The following is a 24,575-nucleotide window of genomic DNA, read 5'->3' on the forward strand; positions in this document are numbered from 1 at the left end:
GAGTAACCACTACACAGTCCTTGTCAAGATGAAGACTTTCTTTACTTTGAGGATACCCTCCATTACGTTGTGTGGCTCTATCGCTGTGGTAAATGGGTTAGGTTTCAAACAGATTTAGCACCTAAGATGGTGTCCATGAGTGGCTGTGGGCCATAAGCAGCAGCAGAATTATATTCAAATACATTCTGCAACCTCATGATCCAGCACATCCCCTACTTTACCATTGCCATCAATGAGCCTCTGTTAGTGAAGAGTCAGGAAAGTATGCCCAGTGCAGCACAGGGCAATCTAAAAAGGAGGTGTCAACCTTGTGAAGCTACAAAACAGCTACTTGTGTGCCATGCAACATAAGCAGCAAGTGACAATTTTAAGTGATTCCACAACCAACAGATTAGACATATGCACTGCAGTTCTGCCTAATCCATTCATGAATGGTGATAAACAATTTAACAATTCACTGAAGGAGGAGGCTGCACAAATATTCCCATCCTCAATGATGGTGGAGTCCAGCACATCAGTGCGAAAGACAAGCCTCTAGCATTTGCAACAACTCCCAATCAGAAATGTTGACTAGATAAACCATTTCAGCTTCCTTCAGAGGTCCCCATTATTACAAATGCCAACTTCAGCCAATTTGATTCACTTCATGTGCTATCAAGAAATGGCTTAAGACACTGGACATGGCAACAATTATAGGCCCTGAAAATATTCTGGCAATGATACTGAAGACTCGTGGTCCAGAACTACCTGACACCTAAACCAGCTATTCCAATTCAGCCATAACATTCAGCAATGTGGAAAATTCTTCAGCTATAACCTGTACACAAAAAGGAGAAAAGATACAACTTAGCTAATTACCACCCCAGTAGACAACTCTCAATCAGGAAAGTGCCAAATGGAATTATCAACACTGCTATCAAGCAGCTCCTGCTCAGCAATAACCCTCTATATGATGTTCAATTTGGGTTCCTCCAGAGCCACTTGGCTTCTGACCTCATTACAACCTTGCTTCAAACATGGACAATAGAACTGAACTCCAGAGCTGAAGCAGAGTGTCTTTGATATCAAGATCGTATCAAGTATTGCATCAGTGATCAAATTAGAGTTAACAGAAATCGGGAGAACACTCTCCACTGGTTGAAGTCATACTTGGAACAGGTATGTCATCTCAACTCCAGGGCATCACTGCAAGAGGTTCTCAGGATAATTTTCTCAGCTCAACCAATTTCAACTGCTTCATCAATGGTTTTCCTTTCATCTTAAGGTCAGAAGTGGAGATGTTCACTGATGATTATACAACATTTCGTAGTATTCGTAGTTCCTCAGATACTGAAACATATGTATGTCCAAATGCAGCAAAGCCTGGACAACATCCAGATATATGCTGAAAATTGATGAGTAACATTTGTGCCTCACAAGTTTGAGTTATGACCATCTAACCATTGCTCCTTGACATTCAATAGAACTGCCATTGCTGAATCTTCCACTATCAACATTCTAGGGGTTATAACTAACCAGAAACTAAATTGAATCCGTCATCTATTTGCAATGGCCACAAAAACCAGTCAAAGATTAGGAATCCAGCATTGAATAATTCACCTCCTGACTCCTTAAAGCCTGTCTTCTATTTTCATGGCATGTTCGGATGTGATGGAATACTCCCCATTGCCTGCTTAAGTGCAGGTTCAATAGCACTCAAGAAGCTTCACACTATGCAGGAAAAAACAGCAAACTTAATTGGTAACAGATCCATAAACATTCAATTTTTCCATCACCAACACTCAGTAGCAGCAGTGTGTACCATTTACCACACACTCCCACACTCACACATGCACCCTCTCACAGACTTAGACCCCTTTATACTCACACACATGCATGTACACTCTCTCTGTCACAGACACACTCACAAACCATGCCCCCCTCCCCACCCACACACACACACACACACACACACACATAGACGTATACATTTGTGGGGTGAATTTGTACTTGCAGAGTTGCATTGTGCTTTGCTCAAAAATGGCATGAATCCATGTGGGATTCTCCTAATTCATTTTTTTAGATTAGAATCAATCTAAATATTATGGCACAGACAGCTGTATACAGGGGGCTAAGACCTTCAACACATTATCTGGGCTGCCACCAATTGTTAAAAGTTCACCTGAGAATGTAACCTTTTAAAAAGGTTTTGTGATTTACATATAAAAGAAGTGAAACTAACATGGTCATTCTCACAGATGAGAGACTTAACAAACAATCAAGGTATTTTTCAAGTATAATTTCAGTTACATCACACTGTAAACGTTTGCTATAAATTCTCTGTCTTACAATTGTGTACTCCACAACTACTTGATGAAGGAGCAGCACTCCGAAAGCTAGTGCTTCCATTAAATCTGTTGGACTATAACCTGGTTTGTGTGATTTTTAACTCTGTACACCCCAGTCCAACACCAGCATCTCTAAATCATTTACCATATTCACTGCAAAAGTTCACCAAGGCTTCTTACAAACCCTCATCTACCATCTGGCTGATCAAGGACAGCAAAAACTTAGGAAAACCACCACCCTCCAGTTCCTCTCCAAGTCATATACCATCTTGACTTAAAATACATCAGCTTTCTGTCAGAGTCACTGGGTCAAAACTCCCTCCCTAACAGCATTAAGGGTGTTTGTACACTATGTGAACTGCAGCAGTTCAAGAAGGCACCTCATCACCTCCTTAAGGGCAGAAATAGGCAATAAGTGATGGCCCAGCCAGCAAAATTCACAACCCCTGAATACATTTTTAAAATTTAAAAATTCTTACAGGGCTTAACAGGGTAAATGCAGGAAGGATGTTTCCCATGACTGAGGTATCTCAAACCAGGGAACTCAATCTCTGAACAAGGGGAAACAGTTTTAGGATTGAGATGAAGAGGAATCTCTTCATTCAGAGGATGATCTTTGGAGTTCGCTGCCCGAGAGTGGCTGTGGAGGGTCAGTCATGAGAATGTTCAAGAATGTGATTGATCGATTTTGGCATAACTTCAAGGGATATACAGGAAAATTGTGTTATATGGATCAGCCATTCTCTTACTGAATGGCAGAGTAGGCTCTAAGGGCTGAACAGCCTATTCCTGTTCCTATTCCTGTTCCTATTTTCTTAGGTTTTGTTGTGATGTAATGATGTGTTGTGATGAAGCAGAGTCCTCCTAAAGAGCATATTGGAAGCAGTATATCCACCTTCACAAAACTAAAAACTGAATCTGTAATGGAATTAGAGAGCTTCTAGTCCATGACAACCATCATGCATGCTTCTGTTTCCTAGGGCTTTCAGGATTAGGGACTATTAGACTGGCTATCCTGGAAGCCAATTCCAGACACCATTAGATTGGTAAGGTTTCAAGTTGTTCTGATTCATTCAGGAAAGCAGCCCTTGCCAATGTTCCAGCTGCCACCACCTTCCCCTCTCTTATCTCTGGTAAGACAAAATAAAAATTAGGAGATACTTGAAATCTGAAACAAAAGCACAAGTTCTGGAGGAAACTCAGCAGATCTCATACTATCAGTGGAAGGAGAAACAAATTTAATGTTTTGAATCCAATACAACTCATCTTCAGAACTGACGAGAGTTGGACAAGCGATGGGTTTTTACACTATTGAGAAACAAGAGTAACAGAAGGGAAGGCCAGGAAAAGATTAGATGGTGTGGGAGATTAGAGGTCAAATTATTGTAAGAGACTTGTGTTGCAGTGTAGCACTCTTCTTCTGGTAGTCAGGCAATTTGAACGGGATCATAATCTGTGAAATTAGGTGTTAGATCTTGTGACTCATAAAATACCCAATGACATGAAGAAACCAAGGAGAAGTGAATTTTGAAGTGCCAATATGTTGGAGCACCTTTAATCCTACCACTTATTGACATGCATGTGTCCTTTGTGCATTGTTATATAAAATCTGAGCATCCCATGAGTTGTTTCTGTTGAGAAATTTGAGGATCAATTCTCTTCGAGCTTGCAAAGCAATCTGGATGCAACCTGATTATACCTGGATCTTAAGAGAACTATAACCACAACACTGGGTGGCACTTCCTTTCTCCCACCTTGCCATGGAGAAAATGGTGTTTATTTCCCAGATCTCATTTGAAGTATGTAAATCACATGACAAAAGCATATCCATATTGCTCCCTAGTTAATATTATATGAATTTCCCTATGACAGTCTGAATGTACACTATGTGTATTAAACTATATTGAGTGTAGTCATCATCTTCATAGTCACATAAAGAGAGCGGTTCAGAAAAAAATACTTTCCCTTTTAACTTTCATACTATTTATGACATATCACCCTCATGGCCATTTTAATGAAATTTATTCTGCCTCTCTGCAACTCATCAGTAAGGTTTCTTGACTTATGTTATCTGCGTAGTCAGTGAGGAATAATATCAAATGAGGCCCTTGTTCCTTAAACGTTGCCTGATGCTCATTTGTTCCATGCTGCTCTACTCCTACTCTATGATAGACAACAATAAAATCCAAAAGGGATGACATACCTGATCCTAAGAAGCTTCCACTGTGGTTGGTGCAGTGTATGATGACCATGGCACACAAGCTGTCTAATGTTGCAATTAAATAAGCAGTCTGAAACAAGCCCAGGCCTGTGCAGAATGATAAAAAAAACCCTACCACAAAACTAATTCCCAGGTGCAGAAATTGCTATTAAGACTTTCTATTCTTTTCAGGCTCACAAATTCCTCACTTCCAATTTTCTCTGATTCTGGCAACAGCTGCTCTTTTAATTCACATTCTAACTTGCCCCTAGTGCATTGCATGTGTAAAAGCAGAAGACTTATGATAGATGTAAATGAGCTCACTCGGGACTTCATGGGCAGATTGTGGGAAGGGCCAGAAATCACAAGATAATTTAGGGAGATAGATTTTGGGGCAGGAAATAGCGTTAATAGCTGCCAAAAAGTTATCATACATTAAAATTACATCAAGAACAGTGGAATTTCCAGGTCACATTTGATTAAAAGGTGGTCAACAAAACAAAGGCAAGAATGTTTAGAAATTCTGCATGAAAATCAAAATTCTGTTTCTTTAACTTTCAGTAACATGTCACAGCAAATTTAAAAATAAGAAAATTGAAGTGCAAAATCTCGGCCATTAATATTCAATTTCAACAGTGAAGTCAAAAAAAGGAGCAACTGGATCTGGCAGTTCTCTCAGTTTTAACCAATCTTATTTTTTTGTTTTGTGTCTACTTCCATATAATGTCATGATACAATTTTTCCAAATCTAAGGTAAACATTATTGTACTACTGTGGTGGTGTTTATTTTCATTTCAGGGTTTATTGTGGCTGGTTAAAGAGTGAAGCATTTTACTGCATCTTTCAGTTTAATATTGTAAACATCTTGATTAGAAGATGCCAATGTGGAAAGAATTGTTCTGGCTCATATATGCAGCAACATCATAATGAAATTAATTTTCAGTACATCAGCATGTTAATCCTCAGTATAATTACCAGGTCATTCTATAACACTGTTCTTATGTTAGTGATCATGACTGTTACTGTCCCTGCAAGTCCTATGATTGTGGTTGTCCTTGTGTCATATGAGAAATCTAAGCATTGTCCTATCTGCTGATAGAGACTATAAAGATAGGTTATAACCTGTCATTCCCTGGGAGTCTTGCCATATACCGCTAAAATAGTTTATTTTTCTTGGCCAAGCAGGGAATCCTGATTATCTTGGCATACCTTTTCCCATGGCAAAGCATGAAAATGTAATACTGTATGTTGTGATTTGTAAACTTCTGAAGAATGTTCCTGATTAAGAGTTAGACAGTTGTTCAAGTTTGCTTGTGATACACTTGTGGTAATTTTGCAAAATACACTGGACTCTGGCACAGTTCCAGCAGATTGGAAAACAGCAAATGTGATACCACTGTTTAAAAAAGGAGGTAGACGAAAGTTGGGGAATTATAGACTGGTTAGCGTAACTTCTGTAGTGGGGAAAATGCTTGAGTCTATTATCAAGGAAGAAATAACAAGGCATCAAGATAGAAATTGTCCCATTAGGCAGAAGCAGCATGGGTTGGTGAAGGGCAGGGTATGCTTAACTAATCTTCTGGAATTCTATGAAGACATTAGGAGCACGGTGGACAACAAGGACCCAGTAAATATGGTGTACCTAGATTTCCAAAAGGCTTTCGACAAAGTGCCACAAAAAAAGGCTGCAGCATAAGATAAAGATGCAAGGTGTTACAGGCAATGTATTAGCATGGCTAGAGGATTGGTCAACTAACAGGAAGCAAAGAATGGGGATAAATGAATGCTTTTCTGATTGGCAATCAGTAACTAGTGGTGTGCCTCAGGGATCAGCATTGGGACTGCAATTATTCACAATTTACATAGATGATTTGAAGTTGGGGACCACATGCAGTGTGTCAAAGTTTGCGGATGACACTAAGATGAGTGGTAGAACAAAGTGTGCAGAGGACTGTGAAACTTTGCAAAGAGACATAGATAGTGTAAGTGAGTAGGCAAAGGTCTAGCAGCTGGAGTACAATGTTAATAAATGTAAAGTCATACATTTTGACAGGAATAACAATAAAAAGAGCTATTACTTGAATGGTAAAAAAATTGCAGCATGCTGCTGTGCAGAGGGACCTGGGTGTCCTTGTGCATGAATCACAGAAGGTTGGTCTGCAGGAACAACAGGAAATTAAGAAGGCAAATGGAATTTTGTCCTTTATTGAGAAAGGGATTGAATTTAAAAGCAGGGAGCCTATGTTGCAGCTCTATAGAGTACTGGTGAGGCAACACCTTGAGTCCTACATGCAGTTTTAATCTCCTAACCTGGGAAAGGATGTTCTGGCACTAGAGGGGATACAGGAGGGGTTCACTAAGTTGATTCTGGAGTTGAGGGGGTTGGCTTTTGAGGAGAGACTGAATATACTGGGATTATATTCATTAGGATTCAGAAGAATGAGGGGGAAATCTTATAGAAACATATAAAATTATGATGGGAATAGATAGGATAGAAGTAGAGAGGATGTTTCCACTGGTGGGTGAAACTAGGACCTCAAAATTAGGGGAAGCAGACTTAGGACTGAATTGAGAAGGAACTTCTCCACCCAGAGGAATCTATGGAATTCCCTGCCCAGTGAAGTAATTGAGGCTTCCTCAGTAAATGTTTTTAAAGCTATGATAGATAATTTTAGAACAGTAAATGAATTAAGGATTATGGTGAGGGGGCAGGTAAGTGGAGCTGAGGCCATGTAAACGCCATGATCTTATTGAATGGTGGAGCAAGCTCGAAGGGCCCGATGGCCTACTCCTGCTTCTTGTTCTTATGCTTTTGTGTTCAAAGCGGGTTCAACAATCATTGCATAGAGAAGATTCCACCAACAGTGTCTGCCAAAGCATTGTGTTTCCACAGGTGTTTGAGCACATGTGCGGGCAGAACTGTCAGGATTATCACTTATACATCCTGACCTGTCTGGCAGGTATGACTTTTTCTAGTTTGAAGTGTCCAAATGGCCATTGTTAATGGAACTCACATTAGCAATTTCTGTTCAATGTATTGTAAGTAACCAAAAAATAAATTGTATTTGAAATGTTTATGGGCAATGCTGTCTTGTGAGGGTGGTTTGGAATTGTGTGTTGTATATGGCAATGATCATGTTATCATCCTAGCCATATGAATCTAACAAATGAGCTTGATTATGTTTGTACATGATTCTTTACAGGTGTCAGGGGATATCTAGCTCGCAAACAATACAAAACCATGAAAGAAAGTAATATTTCAGCAACAGGACAAGACATTCAGAGCACAGAGTGTAAATCCAGCAACAATTGTAAACAAATAAGGTCAGTTATTTGTGATATCATTAAGTATGTTAAAGATGACACAAACAATATTGCTGCTATGTTTAATGCACTGCTTTCAGGAAAGTGTGTTTCACACGAAGTTTGTCACCATAAAATACGAAGCTCCAAACACTCAAGTTGTTTTATAGCCAGAAATAACTCTGTTTTCAACTGATATTGCCAGCTCAGGTTTTTTGCAATATGTTTTACTCATGCCTAATACAGAAGTGAGATTTCATATGAACTACCTATCTACCTGATGCATGAAGTATGTTAATTAGTATTCCACGATAGTATTCAATTTACCATAACATATGAAAGAGATGCTACGCTGCACTTCTGAAGATGGTAAATCTCAGGCACATTCAGTGACATCGGTGGTGATTAACAAAAGCTATTTAAGCAAAAAGTAAAATTCTATTTGCAAGTTTAAGAATTGAAGAATTTAAACTTTTTACAGTGTGTATAAAACTAGGTGGTTTAACAATCCTTCCTGTATCTTGATTTCTCAGCTCCATGTTCATAACTCCTTTTACTTTGTAAGCCTACATTTCCCCTCTCCCAAATCCCTCTAATTAGTTCAAAGCCCTTTCTGTAGCCCTAGGTGTTGGATTCGCCAAGACACTGATCTCAACACATCTCAAGTGAAGCCCATCCCAGTAGCTCCTATTCCTTCTTCCTCAATGAACTGAAACCCATTCCATGCACACCAATCTTAAGCATTTAACGTCTTGACTTCATTTACCCCAGGAGAAAGTGAGGACTACAGATGCTGGAGATCAGAGCTGAAAATGTGTTGCTGGAAAAGCGCAGCAGGTCAGGCAGCATCCAAGGAACAGGAGAATTCTCCTGTTCCTTGGATGCTGCCTGACCTGCTGCGCTTTTCCAGCAACACATTTTCAGCTCTTCATTTACCCTATGCTAGTTTACCCATGTCTCAGGTGATAATCCAAAGATTATTACCTTGGAAGTTCTGCTTTTCAATTTAGTTCCTAGCTGTTCAAATTCTTTCAGAAGAATCTCCTTTCTAGTCATATCTATGTCATTAGAACCAATGTGGTTGACTACAACTGGATCACTTCCCTCCCACTCCAAACTCTTCTCCAGCCCAGATGAAATATCCTGAATCCTGGCACTGAGCAGGCAGTAGAGCCTCAGAGACCAGTGTCTATTTCCCTAATTATACTGTCCTATTTTACCACTACGTTTTATATTTCCCTACCCCGTACTTGACTGGTACCCTAGACCATAATGCTATGGTTAATTTGCTCATACTCCTGCAATCGCCACTTCCTTTGAAGAACTTCATAACTGTTGGTCAATTGAGCTGAGGATTTTCAAATGCAGCCCCTTGGGTTCACATATCTGCCTCACCTGCAGTCACACCTAGTTATCCTTGACCACGGACCAAATTTGAATTATGCAATCTGAGGGATGTAACCACCTCCAGAACAAAGGTAACTTTCACTTCCTTGCTGTAGTATAATGTCTGCAGCTTGGGCTCGAGCTCCACTTGGAACTGAAGTTCCTTGAGCTGCTAACGGATCCATTTGATCTGAACCAACTTGGTGTCCAGCAGCTTCCACATGCTGCAGCAGCAACACATCACCAGTCCTCCCACCAGAATCACATTTGCTTTAATTTAATAATAATTGCCCGAGATTCCCTGCTCTTTACACTTGGCTGTATTTTTTTTTAATTCAATAAACCACCAGCATTAATCTTAAACACAACATTCACTCTTGTTCTGCACATGGCAATTACCATAGTGATGCGAATCATAGCATTAACTTCTAAGGTCACTGCGATGCATACGCCTCGGAGATCTGCACAGAAGGAAAAAAAGAGAGGAAATGCTACTTATACTTAATCAGGTTTTTTCTAAGAAATGAAGAAAAAGAAACACAAACTGAAGATCTAACTTTTACCTTAAAGCCTACAAATTTTAATCAATTCCACTCAGCAATTATCTTCATTCCCTGTACTCGCTGTAGACCAATTAGCTTAGCATCTGATATTGGGAAAATATTAGAGTTTATTGTGTTAGCAGAATATTTAGAAATGCATAATATAATCATGCAGAGTCAGCATGGATTAAGGAAGGAGAAAATATACCTGAGAAATCTGATAAGGTAGAAGCTGTTTAATAAAATGCCACACATTGGGTTTCTTACTGAGATAAGAGCCCATGTTGTTTTGGTAGTATATTTACATGGTTAAAGAATTGGCTAATTAATATAAGACACAGAATTGGGATAAAGTAGACATTTCAGGCTGGCATCCTGTACTAATAGAGTGCCACAGAGACCAGTGCTAGGGCTACAATTATTGATAATATATATTAATGACTTGGATGAGGGAAGTGAATATATTATAACCAAGCTTGAAGATAACACAAAATTGGCAAGTGCCATGAAATGACACCAAATCACTGCATTGGGATATAGAGAAGTTAAATGAATGGGGGATAACTTGGCAGATGGAATATAATGCGGGAGGTGTGAAGTTACGCATTTGGCCAGGAAACCGAGCTGAATATTATTTAAATAGGAATAGACAGAGAAATTTTCAGCCAGAGCGATTTGGGTTTCCTCAAACATGCACCATGAAAGAAGGTAACGACTACTGTCTTAAAATAGAACAAAGAACTGCAGATGCTAGAGTTCTGAAACAGACAAAAATGGACATTGCTGGAGAAACTCAGCAGGTCTGGCAATATCTGTGGAAAGAAAGCAGTGTTAACATTTCAAGTCCAGTGACCCCTCTTCAAAATTTCTGAAGAAGGGTCTGAACTATTAATTTGAACTATTAATGAGGAGAAAACTAAAAATCAACTCCCTATTCTTTCAAAACGATTGACTCTATATGTGAGTCTCATGGATTCAAAAAGCACCTTCCAGAAAGAAGTGGAATTTCATCAGCAATAAGTGATTGACTGCCTGTTTCTCACAAAAATCTTGACAAAGTTTGGAACAAGGCCAAACAGTGTTGACCAAGATCTTATTAGGAATGGTGCCAATGTGTACTATATCAGCAATAGTCATATGTCATAGCATGTCAGAAGGAACAGTGCACTGGAATTTTAAACACTTTGTCTCCCAAAAGAACCATAGCCATCACTCTTTTGTAAGAGGCCAAATAGTTTTTCTTTTCGGACTATAAATATGTTGGAAATTAGAAATTCCTACATGGCAAAAATACCGGGGGAGTTTTGTAACTTGGCAAAATTAAGTAGAGCACATTTTTAGCCATGCAAGATAATCTTACTTTTCAAAGCGGTGAGATCATTTCTTTGAGGCAAAGTAGCACCAGGAGTCTTTGAGTTAAAGGTAAACTGCTTGATCACAGCCCTCGGATTAGTTGAGCTGCAATTTCTTCCAAATCTGTAAATGCAGAGCAGTCTTAGACCTTCCAGAGCTGGCAAACGGAACACATCTCTCACTCTCAATTTTTTTGATGTGAGTGAAAACACAGGAAAGCCAAGAAATTTTTAAAGAAGAATTCCAATACAGCATTGACCTAGATCCACCAGATGAACTATCAATGTGAGGAACAATCATTGCTCCCTTGCTGATATCAGAAGGAACTGTGAGAGACAATTTAAGTCATGCTTGAGACTTGGACTTTTGATCTTCAGAATTTTGTTTTTCCTCTGTCTATATTTTTCTATACATGATATTTGTGTTGAATGGTCTGTCTTTTGCCTGTCTGATTGTGAATGACTGTGTGTGTATTTTGAGTCTTAAAGACATAATTTAAGTCACATAACAGTAGATTTCTCTGCCATTTGTTAGTTAAGTGTGCTTACAATAGATAGTTATTTTCTGTAAATGATGATAGCTGGTGTGAATTGTTTTCGTTCTGAATGGCAATCAACCAGACAAATTGGTTATTTTGGTGACCTAATTGAGTTTTTACACATGTTATGGCAGCCTGTAGATGACGATTCTTCTCATTTTTCCACTGCTGTGTGTACTTCCGAGGTCCTTGCACAGTAATTATTTGCACTGGTCTATCCTTTTCCATCATTATTTAAATTCTAATAGAATTATGGTCGCTGGCCCCAAAGTGCTCCCCCACTGACACATCAGTCACCTGCCCTGCTTTATTTCCCAAGAGTAAGTCAAGATTTGCACCTTTTCTAGTAGGTACATCCACATACTGAATCAAAAAATTGTCTTGTACACACTTAACAAATTCCTCTCCATCTAAACCTTAAACTATAGCAGTCCCAGTCTATGTTTGGAAAGTTAAAATCCCCTACCATAACCACCCTATTATTCTTACAGATAGCTGAGATCTCCTTACAAGTTTGTTTCTCCATTTCCCTCTGACTATTAGAGGGTCTATAATCCAATCCCAATAAGGTGATCATCCCTTTCTTATTTCTCAGTTCCACCCAAAAAACTTCCCTGGATGTATTTTAGGGAATATCCTCCCTCAGCACAGCTGTAATGCTATCCCATATCAAAAATGCCAACCCACTCCTCTCTTGCCCCCCTTTCTATCCTTCCTGTAGCATTTGTATCCTGGACAAATTCTGAAGATGACAAAATATGGATAAGGCTTCCAACGGTGGGCAATCGAGGTAGGGCCTGAGCTGGGAAATTTCTTTAAAATGTATCTAACATCTTATTGAAAAACAGTATGTGAGGTATGAAGTTCAACTCTGGAACAAACTGAATGCTTGTTCTAAGTCAATATGCATTGCAAGAGGAGAATGGAATCAGTGATAAAGATGCAGAGTTTTTGGTGAAGTCTGAAACTAATGGACTAGCAAGATACCAATGACTTGTAAGTAATTGCAAAGAACAAAGATAATCATGTTTTCCAAATTATCACTGTGACTATATTTCAAGAGTATGTAACTGGGTAGTAAAATGCTTTAGGACATCTTGAGGTTATAAAAGACACAATATAAATTCAAATCTTTGTAATAGTCTGCATTAGTTCAGCATATTGAGTATTGAGTCTCCCAAAATTCCAAAATTGCATTGACTTGAAATAAAGCTTGAAAATAAGATGCTTGGCCCATCAAATCTAGATAGGTGTTTATCTTCACGATAGTAGCTGTCCAAAACTCATCTGACTGCCTTGACACTATATCAATCTATTTCTCTTTCTTTTACCTAAATTAATTACTACTGTTAATTATTGACATATGAATTTCACACATGAACAAGGTAATGCATTCCACAGTCAAACAATCATCTGTGTAGCCTAATTTCTTTTCGTCATCTCCCTTATCTCTCCTAAATGTTATACCTATGTTCCCTTCTTCTAGATTCCTCAGAATAGGTACAGTATGTTTCTGTCAATTCTATTCCATCCCCTCAAACTAAAAAAGACTCTATCAAATCATTCTTCTGGTCTGGAAAATACACTTTATTTCTTATATCAGACAGGAATTTTGTCAATTGCACTGTGTCCATTTAAAATGTCATCAGACATTTGACTCTCATACAGTCCTATCGATCATTGTAGCCATGAGAAATCTTCAACAGCTGCATGGTAATTATAGTGAAGTAAATGTATAAAGGCCTATCTTATGTAAGAAATGATGGTGTGATAAACTCTGTATCATACTAATTATATTAATTATAGTACTTAAGAAATCCATAGCCTAGCGTTGGTGTGAATTGTACATCTTAACACATGATAGCATGAAGAAAAGTTATTTCCTCATCATAACATTTATGTACAGGATAATACCTTAAGTCACAAATGTTGACCTGTTATCTGTGAAGAACTAGGGTCGATGTTTACATGAGATATATGGTAAATTCCAGACTTTCTGGCTAAAAATAGCGTGTCAGCTTTTACATGAGATCAACTTTTACTCAAATATATACAGTACATCACTAGTTCAAATTACAAAACTGGATGGGTTGGTTTTTTTGATGAAGCCTCAATGACATCTACATAGTAATCATCAGTCTCCTTTTACATTCTCACCTTTTGAAAAACCCATTTTAAAAATGCTGATTTTTCTCATTTGCTGTTCAGAATCCAAAAATTTAAAAAATGGTCTCTTATACTAGAGAACAACTAGATCTAGAAATTGGCTTTCAATTATTTGTGCAACTCCTATTTTAATATATTCTGCAAATTTAGACCCAGCTCCATTTTGCTGTATATCACAAAATGAACAAAGCAGTTTCTAAACAGGTACTTGTGGACCATTCCTAAATACGTCCACACACTTTAAAAAACAACTGTTCTTTGTAGCCTCCTTTGCTCCCAGTTTTTATTCCCATTCTCAGCAGTTCCACAGAATTCAAATCTTTTACTTTTCTTCAGTAGTCTCTGCTGCATAGTACCGTCTCAAAGGGTTTCATGTACATAACATTAAACAGTGTTACGCACATCCACCATATCTGTTACCGCCTCTAAATGCACTATCAGGTTTCCCAAGCATGCTGTTCATTTCTGAATTCTGTGGTGTCTATTTCTAATTACTTCCCAGCATCTAGGTATTTAGACATTTCAGCAGTAATTAAAAATTGCCAAATAGATGTTTATCTAATATCTACAATTTAGTTTTTTTTCCCCTTTTTTTGAAAATGGAAATTGCGTTAGTCATTTGCCAATAATTTGTATGCCTCAATTCCCAAAAGAATCTTGAAATGTAATTACTAAGCCTTCCATTATTTCTTTCCGCTAAAATCCCAAGGCTTTGTTCTCCTTTAGCTAAACTAACTTCTCTAATACCATCATTTATTTATTCTATCTCAGATCTCACAATTAGTTGTTTTCATACTTACCTCTTCCCTAATAAATTTTCTGCTTTGAAAACACGTACTTACTAATATCGACTATCAATGTCCAATTATCCTCTAATAAATCATTACTCACTCCTCACAGGAATCCATTTTGAAATGAATGTGGAATATTTAATTGATCTCATTAAGGATGTTTGAAGTTTGCAACAAATATTTTTGCCTTACTTACCTCACTTGAGGATGGAGTAGATGGGTTGAAGTTGTTTCTGCTTGTAAAAGAACCAAAAACAAGAGGGCATAGACTTAAACTAATGTGCAAACGATGCAAAGATGATATGCAAAAAAGCTTTTTCACGTAGTGAGTTGTGGGGGATGGGGGGGTGGTGGTTCCATTGAGGCATTTTTTTTGGATAGTAACAGTGTGTAGGACTATGGAGAAACAATAGGATGTTTGCACTAGATAATAAAACTAGCGCAGATACAATGGAATGTCTGACCTCTTTCTGCACAATAATTATTCCGTGATAATAAAAACAGCTCTGACAGCATCTGTGGGGAGAAATCAGAGTTAACGTTTCAGGGTGAGTGTCCCTTCCTCAGAACTTCCTCAGAATAATTTTGTGATTGTGTATTATATCTTAAGTTAAGATAAAATCAGTATCTTAACTTAAAGAAAAGGTGATAACTAAGAATATGATTCTGATTCCATTGAGAGATTTGATTTAACGAGAGATCTACATTTATAGTACAGACTAATTTACTGATCCTTTATCAGTATATTATTTTAAGATACTGATAAAAGATAAGTAAATTAGTCTGTACTATATGTCTCTGGCAGGGACAGCAATAATCACATTTGGTGAATAACCAGAAAGTCAGGTAAGTGAAAAATCTTAAGGTGGAGATACTTCCATGGGGTTGTTTGCGTGCAAAGAATGTTACTGGGAAAATGCTTGAATCTTTTTTGCAGTTAACTTTAAGATCTTTAATAGCTTCCTAAATTGTCATTTATAGCTTTCTGCATTTTTTTTACTTAATAATAATTAAAATTATAATAAACTTATGTTATTTTGTTAAAATACATGGGCATCCTTGTGTGAACACAGCCAGTGCCTGCCCAGTATGGTAATTAGATTGCAAAGATAAGACTTATATCTATCAAGCTGTGATCAGACTTGTCCAGTATTAATTTCAGATGAAATCATTAGGTGGGTGCTATTGACTGAATTGGATCACATTGAATTAAACAGAGGTTTGTGAATCTTTTAGAGAAACAGCTACATGAAGTTACTGGACATACACGTATTGGACTTGCAAAATTGTATGGAATGTTTCAAACAGTTTTCTGAGAATAGAAATTATGGAAGTGGATTATTTGAAATCTTTGACTAAGGTTAGCAGGTTATGTGGAAGTAGAAATAAAAACAAATAACTCAAAGTTCAGATTCTTAAATTGATTATTAGATACAATTCAGTTGGAATTCAAGAAAACATGAGTAGGAGGAAAAACAGAAAGAGAAATGAATAAAACTTGAATTTGAAGAAAAAGAAAAGCAAAGAAAAGTGGGAAGAGGAAACAGTGAAACAAAAGAGCAATGGTTAAGAAAGAGAAAAATAGAAAAGAGGCCTGAAAATAAGCTTGAATTGGACATTGAGGAGAGAGAAAAGCTGAGAAATAGAATTTTAAAAGCTCAGTTTTCAAAGGGAGAGAACTCAGGGAACATCACTTGGCAAGAGAGAAGCTTAGAGTAGAGGAAGAAAGGAAAGGTGATAACTAAAAGGATGACTCTGATTCCATTGAGGGATATGATTTAACGAGAGATCTACATTTAGTGATAGAAGATGGAATAGAGAGAAGTTTCACTTCATTTGAAATGTAGCTGAGAAGATGAAGTGGTTAAAAGATGTTTGGACTTGTGTCTTGTCAGGTACAGTTCTGAATGTGTACAATGGTTTGTAAGAATAGCAGTCTGTAGATTATCAAGCTGTTAAAAGAGAAATGTTCGGTGCTTATGAGCTTGTCCCCAAATCAATTAATGGTTAGAATTTTAAGAAAGAAACTGAATCAAACATTTGTGGAATATGCAAGAGAAACAGAAGTGTTATGGGATCAGCAGTTTTAATCACTCATGTTACAGAAAAACATTGTGAATCAAAAGAAAAATCATGATTATCGATCAATTCTGAAATAGAATTGCAGTTAACTCTCAAGTCTTAATAAATGAATATTTTGCATCAGTTTTTACTGTGAAGAAAGAAATGGAGGCTAGAAAACTCAGGAAAATAAATATTGATGTTTTGAAAACAGTTCATATTTCAGAAGAGGAAGCACAGGAGGCCTCAGAAAACATAAAGGTGTATGAATGTTGGGGACCTGATCAAGTGTATCCCAGGACGTGGAAAGTTAAGGAAGAAGTTGCAATTCCCCGGCAGATATACTTGTATCATCTACAAACACAGGTGTTTTGCCAGAGGACTGGAGGGAGGCTAATGTTGAGCTTTTATTTCAGAAAAGCTACAAGGAGAAGCCTGGGAAGACCCGGAGTCTGATATTGGTGGTAGTTCAGCTGTTGGAGGTGATTCTGAAAGATAGGAATTATATTTGGAGAGGCAAGGAATGATTAAAGATAGCCAGCATGGCTTTGTGTGTGGGAAATCATGTCTCACAAACTTTGTGGGCGGCACGGTGGCACAGTGGTTAGCACTGCTGCCTCACAGCGCCATAGACCTGGGTTCAATTCCCGCCTCAGGTGACTGACTCTGTGGAGTTTGCATGTTCTCCCCATGTCTGCGTGGGTTTCCTCCAGGTGCTCCGGTTTCCTCCCACAGTCCAAAGATGTGCAGGTTAGGTAAATTGGCCGTGCTAAATTGCCCGTAGTGTTATGTAAGGGTATGGGTGGGTTGCGCTTCGGCGGGGCGGTTGGACTTGTTGGGCTGAAGTGCCTGTTTCCACACTGTAAGTAATCTAATCTAAACTTGTTGAGTTTTTTGAGACCGTAACTAAAACGATTGATCAGGGCAGAGTAATAGCTGTTGTTCACGTGCACTTTAGTAAAGCCTTTTACAAAGTTCCACATAGTGGACTAATCAGTAAAGTTAGATCACATAAGATTCAGATAGAGCTTGCTAATTGGATAGAAAGTTGGCTTGATGGTAGAGAACAGAGGGTGGTTGTGGAGGGTTGTTTTTCAACAATTCGGTTGAGAATTTGAGGGGCATGGTTAGTAAGTTTGCGGATGACGCATGGGATATAGTGGACAGTGAAGAAGGTTATCTAAGATTACAAAGAGATCTTGATCAATTGGGTCAATGGGTTGAAGAATGTCAGATGGCGTTTAATTTTGATAAATGCAAGGTTTTGCATTTTGGTAAAACAAACAAGGGCAGGCCTTATACAATTGGTCGTAGGGCCGAGGGTAGTATTGTAGAACAGGGGTTCAGATACATAATTTTTTTAAAAATTTGCATCGCATGTAGACAGAGTGGTTAAGAAGACCTTTGAGTATAGGAGTTGGGAGGTTATGTTGAGGTTGTGCAGGATTTTGGCGAGGCCTCTTCAGGAGTACCTTGTACAGTTTTGGTCACCCTGCCATAGCAAGAGTATTAAGACCATAAGACATAGGAGTGGAAGTAAGGCCATTCGGCCCATCGAGTCCACTCCGCCATTCAATCATGGCTGATGCGCATTTCAGCTCCACTTGCCAGCGTTCTCCCCGTAGCCCTTAATTCCTCTAGACAACAAGAACCTATCAATCTCGGCCTTGAAGACATTTAGCGTCCCGGCTTCCACTGCACTCCGTGGCAATGAATTCCACAGGCCCACCACTCTCTGGCTGAAGAAATGTCTCCGCATTTCCGTTCTGAAATGACCCCCTCTAATTCTAAGGCTGTGTCCACGGGTCCTAGTCTCCTCACCTAACAGAAACAATTTTCTAGCATCCACCTTTTCAAAGCCATGTATTATTTTGTACGTCTCTATTAGATCTCCCCTTAATCTTCTAAACTCCAACGAATACAATCCCAGTATCCTCAGCCGTTCCTCATATGCTAGACCTGTCATTCCAGGGATCATCCGTGTGAATCTCCGCTGGACACGTTCCAGTGCCAGTATGTCCTTCCTGAGGTGTGGGGACCAAAACTGGACACAGTACTCCAAATGGGGCCTAACCAGAGCTTTATAAAGTCTTAGTAGTACATCTCTGCTTTTATATTCCAACCCTCTTGAGATAAGAGACAACATTGCATTCGCTTTCTTAATCACAGACTCAACCTGCATGTTTACCTTTAGAGAATCCTCGACTAGCACTCCCAGATCCCTTTGTGCTTTGGCTTTATTAATTTTCTCACCATTTAGAAAGTAGTCCATGCTTTTATTCTTTTTGCCAAAGTGCAAGACCTCGCACTTGCTCACGTTAAATTCCATCAGCCATTTCCTGGACCACTCTCCCAACCTGTCTAGATCCTTCTGTAGCCTCCCCACTTCCTCAGTACTACCTGCCTGTCCACCTAACTTCGTATCATCGGCAAACTTCGCTAGAATGCCCCCGGTTCCCTCATCCAAATCATTAATATATAATGCGAACAGCTGTGGCCCCAGCACCGAACCCTGCTGGAGGGGATTAAGTTGGAGGGGATTCAGAAAAAATTCACCAGGGTTTTGATAGGAATGGAAGGTTTAAGTTATAAAGATGGGCTGGCTGTGTTTTACTGGAGTGTAGAAGGTTGAGGGGTGACCTTATAAAGATTAATAATATCATGAGAGGCATAGATAAGGTGAATGGCAGGGTCTTTTCCCTAGGGTAGGGGAGTTCAAAACTAGAGGGCATATTTTTAAGGTGTGAGGAGAAAAATTTTAAAAAGACATGAGGGGCAACTTTTTTTACACAGAGTGGTTAATGTGTGAAATGAACTGCCATAGGAAGTTGTAAATGCAGATACAGTTACAATGTTTAAAAGACATTTGGATAAGTACATGAATAGGAAAAGTTTGGAGGGATATGGACCAAATGCAGGCAAGAGGAACTAGTTTGTTTTGGGAACATGGTTGGTTTGGAGTAGATGGACCGGAGGGTCTGTGTTCGTGCTATTTTACTCTATGGCTGATTCAAAAGATGTTGGCCTCCTAGGGGTGCTGGAAAAACCAGCAGAGTTGAAAGAAACTGAGATACTGTAGCAAGAGCATCTTGGATTGTTTCCTGACTATTATGACTAGAGGATAATTTAGTTAGACAGAGTAGAGAGGTCTATGAAAATGGGAGATGACTTAGAAATATAATTATCTGGTAAAATTTTCAAATCTTTAAGTAAAAAGGATGAAGAGAATGAGGCTAATTGTTTAGTTCATCCTCTAAAATAGAAATGAGAGATCCTGAATTGAGAGAGCTATATCAAACAGTCTATAAAGATTGGCTCAATAAAAGGATATTAGCAAATTCCTTTGACTGATAGAGCCAAAGAATTATCTGCTTCTGAAACAGTGGAAACACTTTGTTTCAATGTTTCAATGCTGGTGGAGGGCAAGTTGTTGGAGGGAATCCTGAGGGACAGGATTTACATGTACTTGGAAAGTCAAGGACTGATTAGGGATAGTCAGCATGGCTTTCTGTGTGGGAAAACATGTCTCACAAACTTGTTTGAGTTTTTTGAAGAAGTAACGAAGAGGATTTTTGAGGGCAGAGCAGTGGACGTGATCAATATGGACTTCCGGATGGCGTTCGACAAGTTTCCCCATGGGAAACTGGTTAACAAGGTGAGATCTCATGGAATACAGAGAGAGCTAGCCATTTGGATACAGAACTAGATCGAAGGTAGAAGACAGAAGGTGGTGGTAGAGGATTGCTTTTCAGACTGGAGGGTGTGACCAATGGTGTGCCATAAGGAACGGTGCTGGGTTCACTACTTTTCGTCGTTTATATGAATGATTTGGATGTGAACACGGAGATATAGTTAATAAGTTTGCACTTGACACTAAAATTGGAGGTGTAGTGGACAGCAAAGAAGGTTACCTCAGAGTACAATAGGATCTTGATCAGATGGGCCAATGGGCTGAGGAGTGGCAGATGGAGTTTAATTTAGATAAATGCGAGGTGTTGCATTTTGGAAAAGCAAATCAGAGCATGACCTATACACTTAATAGTAAGGTCCTAGGGAGTGTTGCTGAACAAAGAGACCTTGGAGTTCATAGCTCCTTGAAAGCAGAGTCGCAGTTAGATAGGATAGTGAAGAAGGCATTTGGTATGCTTTCCTTATTGGTCAGACTATTGAGTATAGGAGTGGGAGGTTATGTTGTGGTTATACAGGACATTAGAATATTGTATGCAATTCTGGTCTCCTTTCTATTGGAAGGATTTTGAAAAACTTGAAAGGGTTCAGAAAAGATTTACCAGCATGTTGCCAGGGTTGGATGATTTGAACTATAGGGAGAGGTTGAATAGGCTAGGGCTGTTTTCCCTGGAGCTGTTTCCCTGGAGCGTCGCAGGCTGAGGGGTGACTTTGTAGAGGTTTATAAAATCATGAGGAGCATGGATAGGGTAAATAGACAAAGTCTTTTCCCTGGGGTGGGGGAGTCCAGGACTAGATGGCATAGGTTTAGAGTGAAAGAGGAAAATAGAAAAGGGACCTAAGGGGCAACATTTTTACATAGTGGGTGGTATGTGTATGGAATGAGCTGCCAGAGGAATGGTGGAACCTGGTACAATTGCAGAATTTAAAAGGCATCTGGATGGTTATATGAATAGAAAGGATTTAGAGGGATATGGGTCAAGTGCTAGCAAATAGGACTAGATTAGGTTGGGATATCTGGTGGACATGGACGAGTTGGACCGAAGGGTCTGTTTCCATGCTGTAGATCTCTATGACTCTGTACATCTTTAATGACCTTGTTGAGGTCATTGAAGGCTTATGCAACCGTGCTGGTTATCATAGAATCCTTCATAGAAACCTTACAGTGTGGAAGCCGGCCATTGAGACCACAGCAATCCTCCAAAGAGCATCCCAGTCAGACCCCACCTCCCACGCTATCTCTCTAACCCCGCATTTCCCACGGCTAATCCACCTAGCCTGCTCATCCGTGGACTCTATGGGCAATTTAGCATGGCCAACCCATCTAAGCTGCATGTCTATGGACCGTGGGAGGAATCTGGAATACCCGACGGAAACCCATGCACCCATGGGGACAACATGCAAACACCACACACACATGATGTGGAGGACCTGGTGTTGGACAAAGTTAAAAATCACACAACACCAGGTTATACTCCAACAGGTGTTTTTGGAAGCACTAGCTTTCGGAGCGCTCTCCTTCATCAGGTAGCTGTGGAGATGAACCATAAGACACAGAATTTACAGCAAAAGATTACAGTGTCATGCAACTGAAATGATATATTATTCAACCTGTTGGACTATAAACTGCTGTTGTGTGATTTTTAACTTGGTCAACACAGACAGTCATCCAAGGGTGGAATTGAAACCAGGGCCCTGGTGCTGTCAGGCAGCAGTGCTGATGATTTGGTTGTGTTCAGGCCAATTTAACTAACATGCATAATATTTGAACAAGTTCAATATTTGAACAAGTTGAGCATAAGAGGTAAAGTTAGTAAGTTTGCAGATGACACCAAAATTGTAGGTGTAGTGGACAGCGAAGAAGGTTCCCTCAGATTACAACGGGATCTTGATCAGATGGGCCATTGGGCTGAGAAGTGACAGATGGAGTTTAATTTAGATAAATGCGAGGTGCTGCATTTTGGGAAAGCAAATCTTAGCAGGAATTATACATTTAATGGTAAGGTCCTAGGGAGTGTTGCTGAACAAAGAGACCTTGGAGTGCAGGTTCATAGCTCCTTGAAAGTGGAGTCACAGTTAGATAGGATAGTGAAGAAGGCGTTTGGTATGCTTTCCTTTATTGGTCAGAGTATTGAGCACAGGAGCTAGGAGGTCATGTTGCAGCTGTACAGGGCATTGGTTAGACCACTGTTGGAATATTGCATGCAATTCTGGTCTCCTTCCTATCGGAAGGATGTTGTGAAAGTTGAAAGGGTTCAGAAAAGATTTGCAAGGATGTTGACAGGGCTGGAGGATTTGAGCTACAGGGAGAGGTTGAATAGGCTGGGGCTGTTTTCCCTGGAGCATCGAAGGCTGAGGAGGGACTTTGTAGAGGTTTATAAAATCATGAGGTGCATGGATAGGATAAGTAGACAAAGTCTTTTCCCGGCGGTGAGGGAGTTCAGAACTAGAGAGCATAGGTTTAGGTTGAGAGGGGAAAGATAGAAAAGGGACCTAAGGGGCAACTTTTTCACAAAGAGGGTGGTACGTGTATGGAATGAGCTGACAGAGGAAGTGGTGGAAGCTGGTACAATTGCAGCATTTAAAAGGCATCTGGATGGTTATATGAATAGAAAGTGTTTAACAGGATATGGGAAATAGGATTAGATTAGGTTGGGATATCTGGTCAGCATGGATGAGTTGGACTGAAGGGTCTGTTTCTGTGCTGTACATCTCTATGACTCTAAGTTAATTGTTGATCACAAAGATTGATCACAATTTGTGCATACATTTGGCTAAAAGTTAATTTGGGAAAACAAAACTGACTGACTTGGACTACACTATGGGACAAGTAACACCTAGTGAAACAAATAAGGGCTCTGTTGAATTTTGCTTTGCCTGAGAAAAAGCACAAAATTCTGCGATATATTGTTATGATCGGGCTTTATCAGATTTTCATCCGAATTTCAACATGCTGGTGGCTCTTTTGACAACTTATTAAAGAAAGGCAAGAAATTTGAAAGGACAAAAGAATGTTAGGATGACTTTGACAATGTAAAAGATATGCTGGCTACAACACTGGTATCAGCAGCTCCAAACTACAAGAGATTTAAATTGGCTGTTGTCAGTAACATTACAGTGTTGATGCCGTGTTTTTGCAGAGAATGACATGGATATCAAATGGCCAGACACTTCTTACTCTTAAGAAATTGAATGTGTTTCAACAGAAGTATTCAACAGTGGAGTAAATCCAGCTGAACCTGATATTAACTCTACAAGTTACAAAATCTACATAGCCAACAATTCTTCAGAGATTGTTATTTGTACAGACCACAATCCTTTACATTTTGTTGGAGGTATTCAGTGATAAGAATTTGAGACTGTTTTGTTGGAGTTTGATTGTACAACCTTGTAGGTTAGTAATCATTAATGTAATAGGAAAAGACAATATCATAGGGGACGCTTTATTAAGAGCAACATGCATTTGCGTAGAATATGATTGCGGTGAAAATCTTTGCATGACAGTGTAAATATATTATTATTGTGAAAGTAAAATGCAATTGGCAAACAGAGGAAAATTTGATAGAAAATAAAAATGCCTCCTAAAGGTCGCTTTTCATTCTTTGCAGGGGAGCAGGGTGATGAAGGTTTATGCTATATCATTGAACTTGGATTCAAGAGTTGAGTAAAATAGATTTTGGTCTTCATCTCTGTAAAGGTGACTTTTTTTTATAAAGAGTCAGAGATTAACTTAGATCAATGAATATAGACATCATTTCCACAACAGGCTACGAGTCACGTTTTCATTAGATTACTGGGGAGTTACTTGCAAAATATTTATAAAGTTGAGATTTGTGATCTACAGAAACTCGTGGTCAAGGGCTACTAACAGGTTGCCTTCAAAAGAAGATAATGCATATTAGCATAAGGGCTTGTTTTTTGTTTTATAGAAGTTTGGAGGTTGTGAGTTTAGATGGTAGAAGACTCTAAGTTGTTTCAACAGTCCAGTAAGGAGGTCTGGAAGGAACCTGTAAGTTAGTTTGCATTTATGTGTCTTTGGGAAAGACGGGAGAATGACATCTGGTCAATGGGCTGAAAACCACAAGCCAGGTATCATTATGAATTGTCCTGTATTACCAACAGCTTGGATCATAACATGTCAGTTTTTTGGATGTGAGCTGCGGCAACAAGGATGCATTTGCCTTTTGCACATCCCTAGTTATATTAGTGGTATGCCTTATT

General features: G+C 39.1%; 1 protein-coding gene across 6 annotated transcripts in view; it reads left to right on the top strand.

The window, feature by feature from the left end:
• Window positions 1-24,575, top strand: part of myo3b (myosin IIIB) — a 586,128-nt gene that overhangs the window by 450,759 nt on the left and 110,794 nt on the right. For all 6 annotated transcript variants that reach the window (XM_072579295.1, XM_072579293.1, XM_072579296.1 and 3 more), the window contains one exon: window positions 7,731-7,851. In XM_072579295.1, the coding sequence (XP_072435396.1) occupies window positions 7,731-7,851 (121 nt within the window). The remainder of the gene's footprint in view (window positions 1-7,730; window positions 7,852-24,575) is intronic.

Source organism: Chiloscyllium punctatum, chromosome 10 (assembly GCF_047496795.1).
Source record: "Chiloscyllium punctatum isolate Juve2018m chromosome 10, sChiPun1.3, whole genome shotgun sequence".
Taxonomy (NCBI): Eukaryota; Metazoa; Chordata; class Chondrichthyes; order Orectolobiformes; family Hemiscylliidae; genus Chiloscyllium; species Chiloscyllium punctatum.